The 23,005-nt window shown below is 37.4% G+C and overlaps 1 protein-coding gene across 7 annotated transcripts in view; it reads right to left on the bottom strand.

Annotated features, from left to right (window-relative positions):
* Positions 1-23,005, bottom strand: part of LOC114050135 (signal-induced proliferation-associated 1-like protein 2) — a 257,408-nt gene that overhangs the window by 40,438 nt on the left and 193,965 nt on the right. For 4 of the 7 annotated variants that reach the window (XM_027871717.1, XM_027871718.1, XM_027871713.1 and 1 more), the window contains exons 10-14: positions 18,726-19,000; positions 6,552-6,809; positions 4,278-4,430; positions 2,559-2,659; positions 1,974-2,077 (exon numbers count right to left, since the gene is read on the bottom strand). In XM_027871717.1, the coding sequence (XP_027727518.1) occupies positions 1,974-2,077; positions 2,559-2,659; positions 4,278-4,430; positions 6,552-6,809; positions 18,726-19,000 (891 nt within the window). The remainder of the gene's footprint in view (positions 1-1,973; positions 2,078-2,558; positions 2,660-4,277; positions 4,431-6,551; positions 6,810-18,725; positions 19,001-23,005) is intronic. The other 3 variants (XM_027871715.1, XM_027871716.1, XM_027871714.1) reach the window with 2 other exon arrangements.

Genomic DNA, 23,005 nt, shown 5'->3' on the forward strand with positions numbered 1-23,005 from the left:
CACCTTGTTCCTCCCTTAGTTTGGCCTGAAATAAAAATCAGTATCAACTTCTTCAGGCAGAATACAGTCATCCATTTGAGCACGAAGCACAGACATGCTGTCACTATCCAAATGGCCATAAAGTCAGTAACAGACGTAAGAGCCAGGGACAGTATACACGCAACGGAAGTAGGCAGATGATTTACAGAAGGGACAAGGATTGCTTTTAATGGGAAAGTACTTCCATGATTTATATGGTGAAGATGGCAGTAGGAGCAGAATATTTAGGTAGTTAGAAAAGGCCAGGATTCTGGCTCTGCTCAAACAGGAGCACTATGCTTACAGCTGGCAGGTCAACAGAGCTTTAAGCATTCCAGTGAGATCATCATCCTCATTTTACTGATGAGGAAACAAGTTTAGAGGAGTTAAATGACTTGCTCAATGTTACTCAGTTAGTACTTGACTGAGGAGGGATTTGAACCTGGGTCTTCCCAAGTTTAAATTGAGTGAGATCATATTGTCTCTAGAGGAACTGTGGCAAGGCTCATACAGCTAAGGCCTGCATCTCCAAGGCCCAGATCACGTAATAGGACCAGGAACCAATTGGCAAATGACAACCAAAACTGAAAAAAGGTCCCGTCCCTAATCTATTTTCAGGTACTTGATCTTTATTCCTGTTAGATCCTTTTTTTCAAAAAATTACTATTTTCCCCTGATTACATATAAAACCAATTTTTAACATTCATTTTAAAAAACTTTTGAGTTCCAAATTCTCCCCCTTTCCCTTCTCCTCCGCTCCCTGAGAAGGCAAGCAATTTGATATAGGTTATATATGTTCCTGCTAGGACCTTAATAAGTCTCACTGATCTTTTTAGCAGATCTCATTATTCCTAGAACTCTGCCCATGCTTAGGGGTTTACAGATTTGGGGTCTGTAGAAAACAAAACAAAACTGGACAGAGTAAGCTTTTGTCTTCCATTCCAGTAGCCAAGTGAAGAAATATAGAATGCGGTTGGCTAGTGAACATCCACACTACTCTTAAATATCATAAAGATGAAGATTATTAAGCACCTACTATGTGTCAGGAACTATGCTAAATAAATGATGAGTGTTACAACACAGGGAATACAGGCAGCAAAAACAAATCAGAAAGAAGTAAAAAACAAGCTTATTTTAGACTTTCCAAATTTTTCATTAATGTAATTTGTGGCATAATGAATAATGTGAAAGACTTAAAAGTTGTGAAGACTTGGGTTCAAATCCTTCCTGAGATATTTACTAGCTAGCTGAGCATGGTGAAGTCACTTGGCAGCCATGTGCCTCAGGCAACTCCCCAGGACTGACCTACTAAATTGTAATCTGTCCATGGCAAATAAGTGTTTGCATCCTGATGTAATCACGACTATGTTGTGTAGTCATTCATGTGATGCTTTTATTTTAAAATTTGTTTCTGGAAATACATGGTGATAACTAAGAATGGACAGATTCTCGTTTTATGTTTAATTAGAAGTATGGTTCCAGTGAGCTAGAACATATATGTGTTAATTTTACCTTTATCAAAATTTTTCTTGTCATGCACTGATTTTAAATACAGATTATTTGATCCCAAGTTGCATTGGAGAACTTTCCATTATGTATTTTGGTCTTTTTTTTTTCTAGTTAAAGTGTTTTCATTAAAAGGGGGCGGGGTTAGGAGAGAACACTACGATCCAGTAATAAGAACCAGAAGGCTGGAGTTCTATTTTTAGCTCTGTCCCTGATTTTCATGACCTTGGGCAAGTCATTTACTTATCCCTGAAACCTAGTATTTTCCTCTGTAAAATCAGAATAAAAAAAGCCTGCTTCTGGTTTTTTCACCTCTAAGGCAACCTGTGAAGATGAAGAGCGATTCTTAAAGAACCTGGTCTGGACGCCTCTCTCTAATACATTAGTGACTCCGACATGGGTTATTAGTTCACACAGACAAGTGACTAATCTATGAATAAAAGACTTACATGAGAAAGCTTGTTCGGGGAATCTTTGCAACTTCCATCTTTCTGTAGGGCTCTCTCTTTATAGGAACTCAAGACTTTGGAAGGTGGTCCATGCCACTTGGTTTCTGCCACAAATGAAGAGAAGATTTGAGTTCCCAATTTCTAAGGTTAGGAAAATTCTCAAGGGAAAGAAAGATACCTGCAGAACAAATGATCAGGTGGGAATACAGAGGAATGTGATTCAAGGACTTCCTGGTCTTACCAAAATGCACACTCTTAGTTAATTATTTATTGTCACCAGAGTAACTTTTAGTTCCAACACTATCCTCACAGCCAACCACTACTACTATCCATAGTTCCTCTACTTAGTTCTCCGGAAGGCAGAAGTCATGTCTCATTCAGCTTTACATCCCCCTTGAAGCCTTGCACATAGTATCACCTACCTCACTAGGTTGTTGGGAGGAAAATGCTTGGTAGACCTAAAAGTAAAGTGCTAGAAAATGGGAACACTAGTGGCAGTTGGTAAATGCTCGGTTAATATCTATTGGATGAATGGACAAGCAAACATCGAAAGTCCTTAACGACCCCTGTGGTGTATATGATTACCAGAAAGTCTAGTTCCTTCCATAATTTCTTCTCGCTCCCTGGCTCCTTCACACTCCAGTGGACCAGAACTCTGGTGTTCATGAAGTAGAGGAGACTGGCACCTAAAGAGAAATAGGGAAATTAAGGCTCTTGTTTTCAAACCAAACCAACCCATAATCATGACCATTCTTTACGTCTCAAATTTCCAAAACAGAAATGAAAAGGAAATCCTACTTAGAAGCCATTTCCTCATAAAAAGATAGATGCCTTTCAGCTCCAGCCCAGCGCTGGAGCTGATTGAGTATGTCTTGAAGTCTGCAGAACTTTATTGAATTCACCAAATGGTCAGTCAGTAAGACCACAGGGGAGTTATAAAAGGTTAAATACCTAGAGTCATACAATGAACCTGTGGCAAAACACAGCCAAATCCATCCAGTTTGCATTCTGTTTGGCTCTCTTGATTTTGTTGCTTCCTTTACAATTAATCATTTTTAAAGGCAGTGGTAAAAAATTTGACTGGCTTTTGGGCAGTAGAGAGGTGGGCCTAGCTAGGAAAATCCTAGAAAAATCCAAATTTTAAAAGAAAAATTAAAAATTAAGAATGCAAAAAGCTATGAAAAAGAAAGGTTTTGTTAAATTTTGCCAAATGAGCTATTTTTATGGCATTTTTGCAAGCCTTTAACAGTTATATAAATGCTTGCTATTATTATTAGTTAGGAAATTATTACTTTAAAATGTTCATCTATTTATACAAATACTGTGTTTACAATTTTTAGAAAATCATGTATTTTCAAACAAAGTAAAATAAATATTCCTAAAATACAAATATCTAATTCTATACACAACAGAAAGTAGTAAAGGAATGGGTGTATGTTTTGTTTTGCACATGTTAATATAGTAACATAAAACCTTTCCTCTCATGCTAATATTTGACTTGGCCATTCTCTAAATTATCCCTTTAAAATGGCAGAGATGGGATTCTGCTGCAAAGCAACACGCCAATACACAGTTACTTGTAGCAATTACTTACTCTGCAGAAAAGTCTGGCTAGACGAGCATTTTTTCCCCATTTTCTTCCCATGAAATTTATTAATGTTTTCTCTGTTATTAGCATCAATCAATTCAGCTGTCACTATGCTCACAAGGAACCATATGACTTTGTTTTAGTCTGCTCCTAGACACTACGCATATACAACCAGAGATATTTTATAGAGAAACGTGTCAAGGCAATAATATTCTGCTGCTTGGATAACATGTCAAACGCTACGGAGTCTGTCACACACCAAAGGCTATGAATAAAAAAATGGTTTTTTGTTAAATTTTGTTAAATGAGCTATTTGTAAAGCATTTGGCATACCTCTAAAAGCTATTTAAATACTTGATATTACAATTAGTCAAAAACTACTACTTTAAAATGTTCATCTATTTATACAATTATTATTTACTATTTATCCTTTGATTTTGAGCAATATCTTAAAGGGAAAAATACATTAAAGAAGGTTGGGAGCTTACCCTTATTAAGTTTTTAAAGAAAAGCCACCAAAGGCTGGTCTTTATAATTTCCCTAAAGGCTTAATTTTCAACTTTATGTTTTATTTTACTGAAAGGAAAAAAAACAACAACAATAAAAACCAAACCAATGTTCCCACAGCAGTGAAATGATGTGATTTTTTTTAAAAGCCTGGTTAAATCCTATATAGAAAACTGGGGACTTATAGTGCAATAGAAAATCATCAATACCCGTCATATCCCACTTGCTGTCTCCAGTGGCTACTCCCGCTGGGTCCTGGGTCACTGGAAGATGACTGGTTGCTTGGTGAACTTCTGTAATGTTGACTAGAATCATTAACAGTGCACTGAGGTATTTGTGGAGTTTCAACATCTTGACCTGTCCTGTTTTGTTTTACAAATAGATTCATTTTTTTACAATTACAAAGAAAAGAAAGAAACATGTTGAGATGAAAAAAAAAAGAACCATTCAGAACAGGATAATTAAGCCATAAGCAATTAAGAGTTGATTATAATGAGATATGTCAGTTGCTTTATAGTTGGGAATGTTACAGTGAAAAGAAATATGTGTAGAAACAAAACCATACTTAATTACCTGCAGAACTCAGTATAATGATTCATGTGGAATGTAGAACGTAGGAAAATAGGAAGAGAGGAAAAGAAAAGATTGTAGAACTGGGATAAGAACAGCACCAATAGGTTTTTCATTACACTTCATGGCATTCTGGTGAGCTCTATTCATTTTCAAATGATCATCACTGTTCATTGTAATTCTGTTTCACTGAGAGTACAATTTGCCCATGAAACACAAAAATGAGTTAATGTTGGGGGCAGGCACAAAAATAGCTCTCAAATTCTTTTGCTATAAGATGTGCTCTGGGTATTATTTTATTTAATATTTTTACTGTATACCATCTTAACACAGAAAATATCTTTGAGGAATTTTTCCTTCATTTAAGCTTCAACAAAGGATTTTACTTTCTATATGTATATCAAGTTATTATGATGTATCCCTATCCTGGAATGTCTACTTGCATCTTTATTGGTATGGAATAGTCACTAAATTCATTGTGTCTTTAATTGAACTAGATTAAATACTCTTCCTTGGGCAGAGAGTGGAATTCGAGTCTCTTGAAATTTAATGAATAAAGAAAGAGAAAAGTAAGAGAACATTTGGCAAATCAACATGTACAAGGCTCTCTTATCAATTACCACATTTCATACACAACCTGTCAACCTTGTTTGGAGAAACAGTATACTTTAATGAGAAGAGGAACAGGGAAGAAACACTTTTAAGCTTCAAGAATAATAAACATTAAAAATGGGAGTTAGAAAGAACTGATTGGGTCTGGATGCAGATCGAAGCATACTTTTCTTTTTTTACTTTCTTATTTTGGGGGATGGGGGGGTCTGTGTTTTCTTTCACAATATGACTAACAAGGAAATGTTTTGCATGACTGCACATGTACAACCTATATCAAATTGCTTGTCTTCTCATGGAGGGAGAGGAAGGGAGGGAAGAAGAGAATCTGGAATCCAAAATTCAAAAAAAAAGAATGTTAAAAATTGTTTTTACATTTAATTGGAAAAAATTAAATATTTGGGGAAAAAAAGGAGTTGATCAGACCCTTCACAAATAAGTAACTTTATTTTGCCATCTAGGGAAATGCCTGCATGTAAGTATTTATCCAAATGAATTAACATGTTATATAGACACATCCTTCTACATACACACACACATGAATGTATATATGCACATATATATTTGTGTGTATATATGAATGCGTGCGTATCTGTAGCTATAGATATAATAAAAATAAAAAAGTTATACAGGTTAAAAATTCTAACCATTCCTCGAGCATTTAAAGAATACAGTTACAAGTTTTAAACACATGCTTTCCCCTTCATTGACAGTAATTTACTTCAAATAATAATTTTTTAAAATCCTTACTACGCCTGATTTAAGGGAGGAAAGGAAAGTATAAAGCTTCCTAATGATCACAGAAATTCTTGCAATGGTACCCATGTTACGATAATGGGATTTAATTATTAATTTTGCAGAGGATAGTTTTGTTTTATTTATGCTCATTACTTGTCTGCATAGGCTCCCGTCACAAAGTTTCCAGTTGTTATCTTACCCAGGGTGCTTAGAGCACAAATTACCTAGCAGCTCCTGTTTCACAATAGGGAAAGAAGAGACACTGTTTACTCTGCTGTGGGGAACCGTCTGCTCCTTGGGCAGTTTCCGGTTCTCTCCCAAGGAACCATTAAAATGAGAGAGGGATGACCTACTCCCTGCCTCTCCACCCCCTGCTTTCCCTCCCAAGTGCCTTCTGACCTTAGCCCAACTGTCTGGACCCCACTGTTTAGAACAAGCTAATTTATGAGTGACTGAGCCAAAGAAAAGTCCCATCCTAAAATACCCAGTCCTAAAACCCAAGGGGCTTATAAGCAGAGCCCACAGGAGAAAGGAAAGGGGAGACATTTAAGAATGAAGGATTTTACCTTGTGCCATCTGGCAACTTTCTGTCAAAGGACGTGCTGCGAGGAATAGCTGTTTGAGCCTGCTGGAGAAGCTGTTGGCAGGGCAGCCGGTCAGATGTTCCCAGGATCGGGGAGGCACGAGACAGAGGCTGCCCAGCAGGAGTTGGGACCCGATGCCAAGTTGTATTCCTCCTGAAAGGGGTTTTGTACTCGCATGGGGTACCTTCACTGTCGAGTTTATATTCCACCATCGGGATTCGGCAGAGCTCAGAACAACCCCTACAGAACCAAGAAGGGACATCGAGTCACCCAGCCTCGTCACACACACCCACACACTCACATGTTTCAGAAGTCTTGAAATTTCTTTCCAAGGTTCATCCTCTGACTGAGGGGAAACACCCCATGGTGGTGCATTACAGGTGGTGCTACAAACCTCACCCAAATGGAATCAGAAGGTTCTAAATTCCCTATTTATGTTCTAGGTTCAATTATCTATGCTTAGGGATGGGATGGTGTAATTCTTTGACAAAATAAAAACCACCCAACCACTAATAATGCAAAATAATTACCATTTGGTGGTTTAGTACAGAGAGGCATATGCATTCGTACCCCCTCCCATGACCAGCTCTGATTTTTTCTTAATCTCTTGCTATAATAATAATAACAATAATAATATTAATAACAATAATAATGACAAGAAACATATAGCACTTACTAAGTGCCAAACACTGTGCTAAGTGCTTTATAATAATTATCTCATTTGATCCTCACAATAACCCTAGGAAGTAGTTGCTATTATTATTCCCATTTTATAGATGAAGAAACCGAGGCAAAGAGAAGTTAAGTTATTTGTCCAGGATCCCACAGCTATTAGGTGCCTGAGACTGGATTTGAACTCAGGTCTTCCTGACAGTGGGTCTGGCACTCTACTCACTGTTGTCCCTACTATTGACAATCTAATCTAAAACCTACCTAGTTACTTTGGGCAGTGGAGGTAACATGGGATAATGAAAAAAAGAAGTCAGAAGACCTAGGTTCAAGCCCAGATTCTATCATTTATTAGCAATGTATCTATGGGCAAGTTAATTTTCTGATCCTCAGTTTTTACTTCTGCAAAATGGGAATAATAAATTCTTGCAAAAGAGTTGTTTTGAAGAAGCTCTTTGCAAACTGTAAACTACCATCTAAATGTGCGCTAATTTGAAAAAAGGAAGAAGAATCTGAAGTCACTCCAAATACATTGGCAGATATTCAATCAATTAATAAACATATATTAAGTACTTACTAAGTGCCAGGCATTGTGCTAAGCTTTAAGGATAAAAAAGAAGGAAAAAGACTGCCCTCAAGGAGCTTACAATCTAATAGGGGAGACCACATGCAAACAGATATATACGAAGCAATCTATACACAGCATGAACAGGATATAACTAACAGAGGGAAGACACTAGAATTGAGAGGGGTTGGGAAAGGCTTCCATTTAAAGATGGGATTTTGGGGCAGCTAGGTGGCGCAGTGGATAGAGCACTGGCCCTGAAGTCAGGAGGACCTGAGTTCAAATCCAGCCTCAGACCAAACACTTGACACTTACTAGCTGTGTGACCCTGGGCAAGTTACTTACCCCAATCGCCTAATTAAAAAAAAAAAATAGAATTTTAATTGGGACTTAAAGAAAACCAGGGTTGACTATTTCAGATAAAGGAAATTGGAAACGGAAAATTACATAATAATGAATGGGAGGCTATTTCAAGAAAACATTAATGAAAGTCACAAAAAGTATTCCAGAGCCATAATAAGCTGTCTCACCCCCTCCCAGCCTCCAATACATTATGTATTTCAGTTATCTGTGTTTATACTCTTATCTAGTAGACTATAAGCTCCATAAAGACAAGGACTGTGTTATATAAACTAGTTATCACTGCCAACCCTTATCTATGTATAATAGGCACTTAATTGTTTTTGTTGTTGAAGAACAGGTGATATTAGTCAGTCTTTCTTTTCCTTCACAAAAACAATGACATTAAAAAAAAATGAGGAATCTGTGAAGAGAATTTGGGAACTTGAGAAAGTAATTGGATTAGTTTCCAAATTTCTTATCCTTCTCATATAATTTATTAGAATACTTCATACTGACTTCCGTTAACTCAGCTAAAGACCACCTTCTGCAAAAAAATATTTCCCAGTCCCCCTTAATCTCCGTGTCTTCCCTCTGAGATGACCCTTAGTTTATCTTATATTTATCTTGTTTGTATCATACTAGAATACCCTCTGTGAGCTCCTTCAGAGAAGGGATGAGGTTTTTTCTTTTCTTTTTTTGTTTCCCCAGCACTTAGTGCAATGCAAGGTACTCAATAAAAGATGGTTGATAGATTACTTATGATGTATAACTCCAGGATTTAGTAAGATATCTTAGGCTTTTGTTTTTAATCACCCTTATCTACAAAAAGTTTACATGGAACATCTATCCAGTCAAAACCAACACCCTCTTTCCCTTGAAAAGTCATCCAGTTTTTTCCAAGAAGACTTCTGGACTGCATGTTTTCTTGGAATGTCCTCAGAAGGCTCTGTCAACTACTAGATGACAGGATAAAACACCCAGAGTCTGTTCAAACAACAAAGGAAAAGAGAATGGGGAGAACTCAATCTTCTTTCTTTGTGGCTTGTTGTCTCCTCCTTTTCCTTAGCCTCCTTGGAAACCACCCTGCTCTCCAAAGTTTCCTTGGCCTCTGCCACCAACCCCCTCCCTCTCCCTGGCCTCCTCTACCACCTCCTTGACCACTAAAGTCTCCACAACTACCACTTCCACGACTGCCAAGAAGGCCTCCAAAGCCACTGGGCTTGGCCCAGACCAGAGTTAAATGTTTTCATCAATCTCCGCATCTTCCATGACCTCTTTCGCGCATTGGCATCTTCTGAGTTGAAGTCCACAAAATCAAACCCTTCAGATGACTCTGTCTCCTTGTCAGTGACCAACTATTCTGGCATCAACAGAGCCATGAAATAAATCTTTCAATGTTTCTTTTGTCATGTCTTTGGACAGACCTTTGATGAACAAAGTTTTTTAGGACTGGATCCTTGGTGCTGCCCCCAAGATAAAATATAATCTCTTTACCTTGACATTTAAAAGTCCTCCACCATTTGGCTCCAATCTGTTTCTAAGGCTTATTGCATATTATATCCCTTTAAGCATTTCATTGTCTGGCCAAATGGACCTACTTGCTGCTACTCATACACAGAATTCCATTCCATTTCCATGCCTTTGTCCAGTCTATTATCTCATCTTGTTCTGATAGTGTCTCTAACTTCATTCAGAGCTCAGCTCAAGGGCCATCTCCTATACAAGGCCTCACTCAATCCTCCAGCAACTAGTGGTTCCCTGAAATGATTGTGCATGCACCCTGTACATACCTGGTCTTTGCTAACAAATGGCCTGCCATTCCTGCTGTTAAAATGCAAGATTCTTGAGAGCAAGAGATTTGCTTGATTTTTATTTTTTTTATCCCCAGCATCTAACATGATTGACTTTCCCTGAGCTGATGATGGTAAGACATGTTCACCCAAGCTGAAGATTAAAAAAATAATAAGTAAATCACAATCAATGAAAAAATTTAGGACTAACTCACGTCTAAGTCTTATGGACTTCTACGCCAATCAAGGTGCATTTTTTACCCAGCTTGATGGCTCCCAGAGAAGCAATCTCTCGATGCTCTTCCCTATATTCAATAGATCAGTAAGGTACTTAAGTTCTTTTAGTCTGGAAAAAATATATTTTATGTCACTTACAGTCACCCTTGGGTCTCCACTAACAAGTTACATACTGCAAATAGCACCATTAACAAGTTCAGAGTCAGCTCACAAAGCCAATTACTCCAGTTTGTCATTCCAAGATGAAGCCTGTGGAAGTTTTGATACTGGAGTGTTCAAGGCAAGCCTTTTCAGGTTTAATATGCTTATATATGAAGCAGTCATCTTTAAAAGCCTTGAGACCTCTCTGTACTCATTCCAGAGCTAACAAAGGACTTTCTAAGATGTTCCACCTTTAATGAACTACATGATGCTTTTAAAAAGTTTGAGTATAATACTCCCGAGGAAAGCTGAGGGGCTTTTGTACATACCGATTATGAACCAGCTGCCTTGATAGCCACATAAAAACCCTGCTTTTAAATGCAACATAATGACGTCTCTCTCAGCCTATCTGCTGAACTTTCATTGACAACAAGCGCAAATATTCACTGTGATTGGGAATGCGACTATAGCTTAACCATATCATGACCATTTTTCTCCTCTGTGCTTAAAAAAAAAAGCAGCCTTTTACAGAAAGCCTAATTATAGAATTTACAAAAGCCTAATTACAGAAAGAAGCAGTGAGAAATAAAGAATAAATGATCCTCAAGGGTTTTGTGAGTACAAAAAGATATGCATATACATGCAAAGAATCTAGTTTTGAAATTAACCCTGCCTCCTTCCCATTAACCTATAAGCCTTCATTAAAGTCCAAACATACTGTCTCGTAATGGTGCAAAGGTGACCCTTTATTCTTGAAAGCTATCAGCTGTTTGGGGAGGTTTATCACCAGAAGGCTGGCCATCAGGTGAAGAACTATTTTTTGCTATGGCAACTCATTAAGGGTCATCTGTTAAAGCAGGGAGGGGCTGAAATCTAACTAGGTGGAAGGAATGTCTACACCAACTATGTCATGCATCCTTCTGAATTACTGAAAAATTTCCTCAAAAGTAATTTCTCTCTCAACTCTCAAGTGTGTAGGGCAATATAGAGGGATCAATGGCTTAATTTCCCAAATAGCAAGGACCTTAAAATAACATCTATTTGGCTTTGGAATATGAGATGTATTATATGTTTCTTTCTGTGTTTTCTCCTTGTAATTTTTGTCATCTTATCCACTCCTGTAAGAATCAATTCTCTCTATAAAACTGACTCCCACAAGTATCTATATTTAGCCCATTCTGTCTCTTGAAACTTAACATAAAAAGGTATCTGTATGACCTTGGGTAAATCATTAACCTTCTTGGGCCTCACCTTCCTCATCTACAAAATAAAAAGTCTGGGCTAGATTTGTTTGTTTATTCATTTATTAGTCTTTTTAAGCTCTGGATTGGTGATCTGATGATCTCCAAATGCCTATAAGACATCTCCACCTTGAAATCCTATGGGTACCCTACGCACAACATATCCATATTCTTAATCTCCTTTTATAAGGTAGGCCAAGGTGCCACCTTTTCTACAAAGCTTTCCCTGATCCCCTCAGAAGTTAGTGTTGTTTTCCTCCTCCATTTTTCCTAAAACACTTAGTTTGATTTCTCCCTTTTACTATACTTATGTGTATACTGATAATCTGTTCCCTTGCGATCCAGTTGAACGTAAGCTCCTTGAGGGTCAGTACTATTTCCCCAGAATTTAGAAAGATGCCCTGTATATATTAGGTCTGAATATCCATCTGTTCATTTGAGTTTTTTTATCTTAAGAGATAATGTCATTATTCTGCATCCTTCTAATACATACTAAGAGCAAACCCACTTGATGGCAAATCTGAAACAGGATTTGGTATGGGTTTAGAATCGAGTATCTCAAATTTATTCAGTTTTTTTTACTTATTGTCATTTAATATTTATTAAATGTATACAGTGCAAATCATTGAGAATACTGAATATATACAATTGAATATATGTGCACGTGTGCGTGTGCTTGTTCTGTTGTTCTTTGCATTACTTGGCAAAACAGTTAAAGTTTCTATCAATCTCATTTCTTAATTCAAAAGATGGGGAAAGATGAAGCTTCCATTTTCTGCATAAAATGAGAAAGTACGGATGCTGGGAGGATTTGGTGGGCTTATAATACCTTTCCTATTCCAAGTACTGACCTAGGGCTGGGTTTTGAGCTGTTTCTTGGGGGGTGTGTGTGTGTGTGTGTGTGTGTGTGTGTGTGTGTGTGTGTGTGTGTGCAAGGAAGAAAGCAACGAAGGGCTGTTTGAACTTTTGTTTGTAAAACATTTCTCTCAGCTGTCATGAGAACAGTAGTCTTTAATAAGGCATTCTCAAAGTTTCATATTTATTGGAAATATCTTATAAAAATGCAGTCATGACCTGAGGCTTCTGCTGAGTGCCTGAATACTATATTATGCTGAAGACAGAATACAGACAGAATCAAGCAATTTCCAACATCTCAGCTATGCCAAACATACATGTAAATTATCTTTTCCATTTCTCTAATTGGTCCCCTGCTGTCCTCTAAAGAACTCCTCTCAAAAATAATTTCATTGAAAAACAGCTAATCTTATTATTATATTCTTACTCTAAGTATAAGCATGTGTTCTGGTGCTCAATTTAATATGACTTATAACTAAGCGGTGCAGGGGATAGAGCGCTGGGCTTGGAATCAAGAAAAATGATCTTCCTGAGTTCAAATTTAGCCTCAGACACTTTCTGTGTCTTCACACACACTAGCTGTGTGACCCTGGGCAAGTCACTTAACCCTGTTTGCCTCAGTTTCCGAGTTAGAGAAGGAAATGGCAAACCACTCCAGCAATTTGCCAAGTAAACCCCAAATGGGGTCACAGAGAGTTGGACACCATTGAAAACGACTGAACAAAAAACATTAACAACTAATCCTAAACATTGTAGCTTTTGCTTTATCAATTTCACTGACTATATTTTCCACAAATACAATCTTCTAGTCAGACTATACAGACTTAGATTCATATACACCAGGCTTTGCCTAGATACACCAGAAATTCCTTTAAGGCTAGCTCTATACAGGAAACTTCCCTAGAGGCCATCCTCTTAGTGAAATGATTAGGCAGATTTAAAGTACGCACGAAAGACTCATCTCCGCAGTAATGCATGTCACTGCAAGCTGTTATAGCTGCTTTGCATCTCATTTTGCATTTGTTCTGTCTTCTCCATGTATCATATATCCTATATCAGAAACACCACCAAGAGGCAACGGGACACTGTGGAACAAGTGCTGGATTTGGAGCCAAAGGACTCGAATTCAAACTCAGGCTCTGCCACTAGATACCTGATGCCTGTGTGGCTCTGGGCACATCACTAGACCTCTCTTGGTCTTTCTTTTTCCATCTGTAAAGTAAGGGGTAGGAGGAGTGAATATATAAAATCTTTTGTCGTTCAATGTTGAAGAATGCAGAACCAAAGGATGTACATGGTGACTGCAACATAAACACCACCAACCAGCAACAAAACTCAGGTCAAATACAAAGAGCAAAGTTGGTAAACGTTAAAGTGAAAGCACCCATATTTCCTTTGTGTTAAACAACAAACAACAGAAAAGGGAAATCTGTTGCGACCACTCTACTTAAGAACTGTTGGTGAATACATTTGAGGTTAGTTTGTGTGTCTGCCAGGACATATCCACTCTTGTCAAATCAAAATGTGTCCCACAAAACTGAATACCCTCAAAAAGGGAAAAATATCATCTTCTAATTCTATTGCAAGTCTGCTGCACCTGATGCATTGCAGCGCTTTTAATTGACAAAGAATAGATGATCTTGTCTCCTGGGCAACTTCCACTGCAACCAATGGTAAGGGGAAAAAAAAACAACAAGCTTTAAAGATTTTTTTTTTCCCCTCCACATTAACAGAAACTCAAACTTCATTGATAAATGTATCTGGCTTCCTCTGAGATACTAGGTACAAGTCAAGGAGGGACTTAAGCTGCATTTATAGCATCTGGCACATTTTCTGTAGTTGGCTTGCCAAAAGGAAATACTCAGAAATTTTAGATAAGGCTGCAAGATCAATTACATGCAAGCATTTTGATTTCCTCTTTGCTTAACAATAAATGTACATATCATCTGCTTATACTTGAGTATCTTAATTACCATGCTAGAAGGAAAATAACACAAACTGGGACAGATTCAGCTTTAGGGTTAAAAAGAAATCTAATTGCTAAATCTGTAGTTTAGCTGGGAAAACTTTTCCATTTAATCTTTCACTACCACAGTCTGGAAGGCAGTGTATTTTGCAAAGATGAGCCTAGGTCATGAAAGTCTGTTAGGTAATTATGTCAAAATCCAAAACAAAACTGGTGACAAGTGGAAGCATTTTCTAGAACTCTCCTATGGTTTTATGATGCTATGCTATTCAGATAAACACAACCCTTGTTGGAGTATGTGATCATTTTAAATATATCCCAGGCAACTTGGGGAGGGTCTATTCTTGATCAAAAAGACAATGATGAACTTGATTTTGATCACCGTCATCATGTTATTTCATGTTATTCTAGGCCTTCTGAACCCATCAATTTTGCTATTGTTTAAAGGTGGGCTCCCCAATGAGTTGATCACAGTTAATCAGAAGGGAGAATAAAAGTGCAGCCTAGCCTGTTGTGGGAAGCCAGGTGGGCAGCTGATGGTAGAGAAACAAAGAGCTGGAAAAGTCCATTTACTTATTCCTGCATCCCTGAAGCCGTCCCCGAACAATATACCCTTCGAAATAGCCTTTGCTGAAAATGACTCCACTCCTGCCTGAGGCGGCCCATTCCACTTTTGTATAGCTCTAATCCTTAAGTTATTACTGTGCTATAAGAAATGATAAATGTAATGACTCCAGAGAAGTATTGAAAGACTTTATATGAAACAATGTGAAGTGAAGGAAGAAGAACCAGGAAAACAACACACACAGTGACTACAACAAGGTAAATGGAAAGAGCCAGGACAAAACAAGTGAAACTGAACATTGTGAAATTATGAAGAACAAACATGGCCTTAGAGGATGAGGAGAAGCCTTCTCCCTGCAATACCACAGCAGAGGTTGGGTCCATGGATGTGAAACATGGTGGATGACAGATTTTTTAAAATGTGCTTTGATCAGTTTTGCTTATTTCTTTTTCTTTTTTTTCCTTTTTCTGCTTAAAAAAATCTTTGTTATAAGTGATGTCTTTCTGGAAGAAGGCAGCGGGACAGATACAGAAGAAATCTAGGCAATGTGAAAATAAAACTTATTAAAATCTAATTAAAAAGAAGCTTTTCTTTGTATCAAGCTTAAATCTCTCAGTAACCTCCATCCAATGCTTCTTGCTTTGTCCTGTAAGGTCCAAGCAAAAAAAAAGGAATTTTCTTGGCTATAAATGTTCCTCACTGTTAAGTATTACCTATATGGTATAATACAATGGACAGTACCTGGCCCATAGTAGGAGTTTAATATAGTTTAGCTGTTTGTTTAACAAGTGGCCTTGTTTTACAGCTAGCAAAACCAAAGGTGTGGAATACAAACATACAACTTCTATCCACTCACAAATACTTTGTGGAAGATTTGGTGCCTGAGTAATAATCTAAGCTGCCAAAGGGTGTGGATATTGATTCACCTAGATAACTAGGAAGCAACCATACAATATTTTCATTTTACAGGACAATGAGGGAACAACAATTTAATCTCTAGATATTGGGAAATATTTGCTAATTCTTCTACTCCTCCCTAACTGGTTCCTTCTTTTACTCTTCACCAAAAATATTCCAAATCTCCCGTTTTCTCTTTAACCATCCCTCAATTCATTGTCCCTGCATGCTCTCAGATAAGGACTTCAACCCTTACTTTACTGAAAAAAACTGAGGTCATTTAGTGTGAGCTCACTTTTTTCTATCACGTTCATCTTAAAATCCCTTGACATCATTTCCCACTCTCTCCTATCCTCTAGTTTCTGATCATTAAGGTCGTATTTTTTTTTTTTCTTGTCAAGGCTAACATCTCCACTTAAACCCTTTCTTATCCACCTCTCTTCTCAAGCACCTATCACTCTAATTGTCAATCTCTCCCTCTGTACTGGTTCCTTCCTTACTGCCTTCAAATATACCCAAGTTTATCCCATCCTTAAAAATCTTAAAAAAAAAGATCCCACCATCTTCTCAGGCTGCCATTGTATATTTCTCCTCCTTTTTTCACTCAAATTTCTAGAAAAATAATATCTACACGTGCTGCCTTAATTTTCTTTCCTTCCCCTCACTTGTTAACTCTTTGCAATTTGGCTTCCTACCTTAGCACTCAAGAGAAACCACTCTCTCCAAAGTAACCAAGGACCTTGCAATTGCCAAATGACCATCTTTCTCAGTCTCAGATCTTATCTTTTTACTCGAAGAAGAAAGGTGGTAGAAATTATCAAATAATTCATATCCTATATATTTATCCCTAACAACGTTTTTCCTACCACTTTTAGCATAGGTAGATTTAGTCCTTATCCTAATATTTTGGGGGTTACAAATCTGTATCATACATAAGAATAAGACCATTACCATAAAGTAACATTGCTAATAAATAGCTTAACACTTACTAGAATGGCATTTTTTTATTATTAGATAATTTTTGTATCTCAGCTCTATAACATATGCTATTACCAATGCCTACTCTACCAAAATTTTTTTTCGCTTTTAATAATTTTCAAAACTCATGCACATACCATGAGTATTGGAATTCAGGGAACAGAGATCCCCTCCCCCTAATGCACTAGGGCAATGACAATTGAAAGACACCATGAATATAAAAACAATTGCTTCAGAGCTCAGATATAGTAAATATTGCTATCCTGTTGTCATAAGCATGTTATATTTCCTAATAAGGCACAAAAAAACCTGTTTTTATTTAAGGTAACATTATGCTAAGGGGAAGCTACAGCATAAGCCAATTTTAACATGCCAAAAGTTACCAGAGCAATAAACAGTTATTAACAAGCAAATGTTATTAGACACTCATACTTCATGAACAAAATATAAATCAATGGATTGACGAGGTCTTCTCCTTTGGCAAAAGTATACAGCAGTCTGATGATAAACACTGTAACATTTATTGAGTAATACCACCTTTCTCAAAGACCATGCCAAAGAGAATAGCAATTGTGTGATAATTGCAAAATCATATGCCCCTTAGAAGGGAGGAATAGATGACGAAGGAAGCCTAATTGTAGAAACAGAAATGAAAAAAGTGCACCTTCCTGCTTAAAATCTGTGCTCCTATGTGATGCAGTACTATGTCCTAATTGGAAAAGGATGGCTCTTCTCAAATGGCTTTTTTAATGCCCCATGGCTCTACACTTCCTTCGTGTTTCAGCATGATTCTTAACTACAAGTATAAAAAAAATAGTTTTCATGATAGAAAAAGGGGCAGTGCCTACTTTCTTATGTCCTTACTCTCACTAAAGGTATTTTTTCTAGTTGCTTCTCACAATATTTACTTCTTCTCTTGGGAGAAAAAACATCAGATTTGAGACTTGCCAATCATGCAGACCTTTTTTCCAAAATTTAGACCTACTTAATGCAATTCTACTCATTTTACTTTAATTTTCCAGAGAATAAGTCACTTCCCAGTTCCGTTCAGTGCTTCTCTGAAAAGCAGGTACTGATTTCTTCTATCTCGTGTTTACAAGGACCTCATCAAGCAAAAAAGGAATCCCAGTTTTTCAGGAAAAGGTCTCTTGCCTGCCAAAGGCTGTTATGATCATAAAAAATCTGCTACTAGAAAAAGAAAGTAAAAGAGAATAAAAAAAGATAGTATGGCACTGAGTTTTTTCTTATCACAGCTAAGATTTATATGGGTCTTTTAAGGTTTGCAATTTATGTGTTTTATTACATTTGGATTTTTATAAAGAAAATTCATTCTCTCTGACCTTCGGTTTATTTCTCCTCTCATTTTTTATGTGGTACATTTCCCAGTACAGGCATTTTATATGATACGTGTCAAATAATATACACACATATGTGTATACACATACCAACAATAAATAGTTAGGGGACACGGAGGATAGAAGACTGGGCAGAGTCAAGAAAATCTGAGTTCAAATCTGGCAACAGACACTTACTAGCTATGTGATCTTGGGGAAGTCACTTCAACCTGTGTCTTCTTCAGTTTTGAATGTAAAATGAAGATAATGATAGCACCTACCTCCCAAGGTGGTTGTGAGGATCAGATGAGAAAATATCTGTAAAGAACTTAGCATAGCAGCTGACACATAGTAAGCACTTGTCCCCTTGCCCCCTTTCCCATTAAATTGTTTAGTGGGTTATGTTCTATTATTTACTCCATGGTAATTAAATTAAATTTGAATTGCTCTAATGGCTACAATCCAACCAATACTTTCCTTGATAAATATGGTAAAGAGTAGCTATGTGTTACAAGCACCAAGAGAACCAAACAATTAACACCCGGGAGTGTCATGCCTGGTCTCTTGGTCCCTTACCTTCTGGGAGATCCATCTTCATGAGGCTGAATGATGACTACCTTGACTGTCACAGACGTACGTAACAAATCAATCATCTGCTCGTGGGTCAGGGTAGCTACAGCTACTTTGCAGATCTCAACAAGGCGGCTGCCTTGGCGGAGGCCAGCCTTCCAAGCAAAGCCAAAGGGTTCCACATCTGCTACGATTCCTTCAAAGTTGACATGGAAGCCAAGTTGGCCCAGCCCATTCCTCCGCAATGTCATTTCCACGGTTTCACATCCTCGGGTCACTATCTAAAAGAGTACGAGATGGTTAAAAAAGCAAAATAAAAAACTACTATCCCCCTCAATAGCTCCCTTGAACTTATGGAGACACTCATTTTTAGAGCTGTTTATTGTGATGGAATACGGTGCCCATCACACACTAATATAGGGTCATCACTGCTTAGGCATTTGTAGATGACAAAGGTTTTCCTCTGTAAAATTCATTATCACAGGGATTTTTCAGATCTCTAAAATCTGGTATTTCGCCTCCCTTTCCTAGAGGTGACAGCCAGCTATCTACTTTCTGTAATATTTAAACACAAAGACAAAAGTATCACTTCACCATAACTGGAGTATCAACTACACAAAAAATGAAGTCAAAGCATATCAATAATTTGCTTCTTTCTAAGCAGATAAATATCTCACAGAGAAGCTGTGTTTCCTTATAATTCGCTGACCCACAAACTGAGAATACTTATAATGGGCTAACAAGACAATTTTCACCCTTCCTTTTTTGTATCAGTTTTATAGACCTGCACAGTTTTGGAAAGAAGTAAATTTATGTGTGATATGGGGAGGAGGGGATTTCTTAGTAGAAACTATCCAAAAGTAGGATGTAGGACAGGCTGTCTGGAAAGGTAGTAAATCTTCCTCCCACCTCAAGGGTGTCTCTAAGCAAGGACTGGAGGACCACTTGCTGGACGTGTTGAATAGGTGTTTCTCATTCAAGTATGGGTAAGAATAGATCACCTCTGATACTCCTTCCAGCTCTAACTTCTTTGTAATTTACTTGGCTTTCCAAAATAAAATCCTCTATTAACCAAAGTGTTAATGAAATGCAAAAATAGGGCATTTCTTCAAAGAATACAATATTACTTAGAAAATGTTGACAGAAAACATACAATATTGTCACACAGCTTTTTAATCATCCATTTAGTACAGTTAGGTTAAAGATAAACTTATACCCATACTAGGTGGTTAGAAATATTTTTTAAACAAAAATTGCTTATCTCACCCACCTTGCTTTCTCTTTTTCTATACTCTTATCACTGCTGGCTGACATAGTATAGGTGACCACCATCACGCTGGTTAGTGTGGGAAAAGCTGGTGAGAATCACGGTGGGCTCAAAGAATGTACAATCTACCTGCAAAGGAGGTCTCTGTGGACCATGTATCTGTACACAAAGATTGCCCATCAACACCCCTCCCAATTCCAATAAATCACTAAAAAGATCTCCCAAGGGAAGAAACTGACTCTGGATCCAGAACTAATGAGATGGAAAAGATCTGTGTCCTCCTCTCTTCCTCACTTTTGTTTCTTTTCCCAAGTTCAAGAACTCCAAAGCTGTCAATATTACAAAAACAGACAGTAAAATCTAAAAGTCCATTTTTTTATTTCATTAAGAGAACTGAAAAACTAATGATGCAATCCAATTAGTGTAAATTCTGCAAAATTCTACTCATTTTAGTTTTGCAGAGATTGCTGTCACTACAAAGTTTCCTTCAGTACTTCACTGCTCCTTCTATGACAAGGAGATATTGATTTCTTCTCATCTCTCATTTACTACCTAAGAGGGTAAAAGTATTGAGAAACTGGTGCTCATTAAGTAACACTTGATGATGATGATGGCATTAAGGCATCTGTAAGAAGCTCAAAGCTAGAAAACATCATGCACATTTCCCTAGGTTTGAACCACTGAATGAAGTTTCAGTTTAATAAGCAGTACATCTCCATGAGGCATGCTCTGAATGCCTACTGAGTTATTTTAATAAAAGCTACATCTGTATGAACAGGTGTGGAAAAGGGGCTCCATGTACCACCATTGCGTTGGCTGTTTCTATAGTTACCACTCCTCTATACATTATGAGTCACCTTCTCACACCTAGAAGTGACTGCTTCAGCATTAAAGAACTCTGGAGAGGAATTGCTACCCCTAGTTAGTGACTGAATTTTAAAAGGCTGAAGATTCCTATCTTTAAACCAAACTAATATAAAAGACATCTGCAATACTCTCATGACAAAGGCACAGAACAGATTCTGTACTTCAACCACATTCTTCCACTTTATTCCTTCCCTACCAATTGCAATTCTAATGGTGATACACTCCTTTAAAAATATGCGATGATGCCATTTTAAATTGAGAAGAATTATTCTCATGGAGCCCCCACAAGAAGTCAATCACACAAGCTTTTACAGGACCATATAATGAAAAATATGCACAGAGGCCGGTGACAACATATCCAAAATTACAAGTTAGTGAAGCCCCTATGTGAGTGACAATCCTGAGACTATAGGAGTCTCAACACTTGACACCATCTATGTAGAAATTTCTTGACACTAGTGTTATGTTAGATTCAAAGTGGAAAATACTATCTTCATTTCACAGCTCAAAATACTGATGCACAGAGGAGAAAAGACAAATTTAACCACATAGTTCCTTGATTGGTCAACATTACTGAATACCACTATCACGGTGAAAATGCTCCTTTTGGTTTTTAACTGTACTGTGCTCTTCTAATTCTTTCTGGTCTCTGAAAACTCTCTCCTTTTCCTCTCATCTACTGATTCTTGTTGTTAGCAAAGGCTCATCCTAGCCCCTTTGCATGTCTCCCATTTATTCTTTAATCTCTCCTTGTTTCTGTTCAGTTGTTTTCAGTCATGTCTGATTCTTCGGGACCCCATTTGGGGTCTTCTTGGCAAAGATACTGAAGTGCTTTGCCATTTCCTTCTCCAACTCATTTTATAGATGAGGAAACTGAGACAAATAAGGTTATATGACTTGCTAGGAAGCGTCTGAAGTCAGATTTGAACACAGGAAGATGAATCTTCCTGACTCCAGGTCTGGCATTCTATCCATTGCGTTACCTAGCTGCCTTAGTCCCTCAGAGAATCTCAATCACCCCATACATACATATACATATACGTGTGTGTGTGTATATAGTATATACACATATATATACAAACACATATATACACACGTATATTTTATATATAAAATATGTGTATATATTTATATTTATATATTTATACATACATATATAATGTATATGTGTATATATATACATATATATGTATATATGAAACAAGAGAGACAGAGAGGACTTTTGAAAAGATCCTACTAGCCCTGCTACTTTCTGATCCTCATATTCCTATCTGCATATGGGAGGTTTCCACTCAAATACTGTATAAATGCCTCAATCTTCAATGAAAAATTAGGTGCTTTGGCTTCCTGTGCCAATGAAACATTTCTTTACAATTAATATAGTTTTATCACTCTTACTGGAACTATAAGGTCAAATCTCAACCCTTCTCTTGATCTCATATTGTTTATCAAGGTCTGCTATTTTAGTTTTCCACAATGTCCCTTAAGTTTCACATCTTCTTTTTCCTTATCCATAGTTACCATAATGGCATGACTGCTTCATTTGAAGTCAAAAGACCTGGGATCAGATTATGCTCTGCCAACTTACTAGCTAATGGTTATAGGCAAGACCCTGGCCATCTGTGAGCCTTATGTTTCTTATCTCTATAATGGAGATATTGCCTGCCCACCCTACATCACAGGATTATTAGGAAGACATCACTGCAAAAATGGTTTGTAAGACATTAAAGTGCTACATAAACATCAGTTACCACTGCCCCAAATTTCTATTACCTACATTCATGGTAATTTAAATTTTTTCTTGTTTTAATTTTCAAGTTCTCCCTGATGCAATATATATTACAAACAAACTGGTAGCATAAACTTTGATCTATTATGCTCCCAGATAGCATGTCCCTCCCACACAAGCAAGGAAGGAAGTCTAGAAAACTATGAAATGGGGTCCAGGGGACAGTGAGTAGATGTGTTATACTGTAACCCTCTGGTGGTAAGCGTTGGTGAGATTAGTGTTGTCAGCAAGAATATGCAGTTCAGACATATACATGAGATATATCACGTCCAGGACAGTAACCATTTCCTTCATATTTTATACTTTTGGACACAAGGATTTCTGTGCAATGAAACTGGAATGGGTCTTTCAAACCCAGATTTC

Source organism: Vombatus ursinus, unplaced genomic scaffold (assembly GCF_900497805.2).
Source record: "Vombatus ursinus unplaced genomic scaffold, bare-nosed wombat genome assembly UNPS02014798.1, whole genome shotgun sequence".
Taxonomy (NCBI): Eukaryota; Metazoa; Chordata; class Mammalia; order Diprotodontia; family Vombatidae; genus Vombatus; species Vombatus ursinus.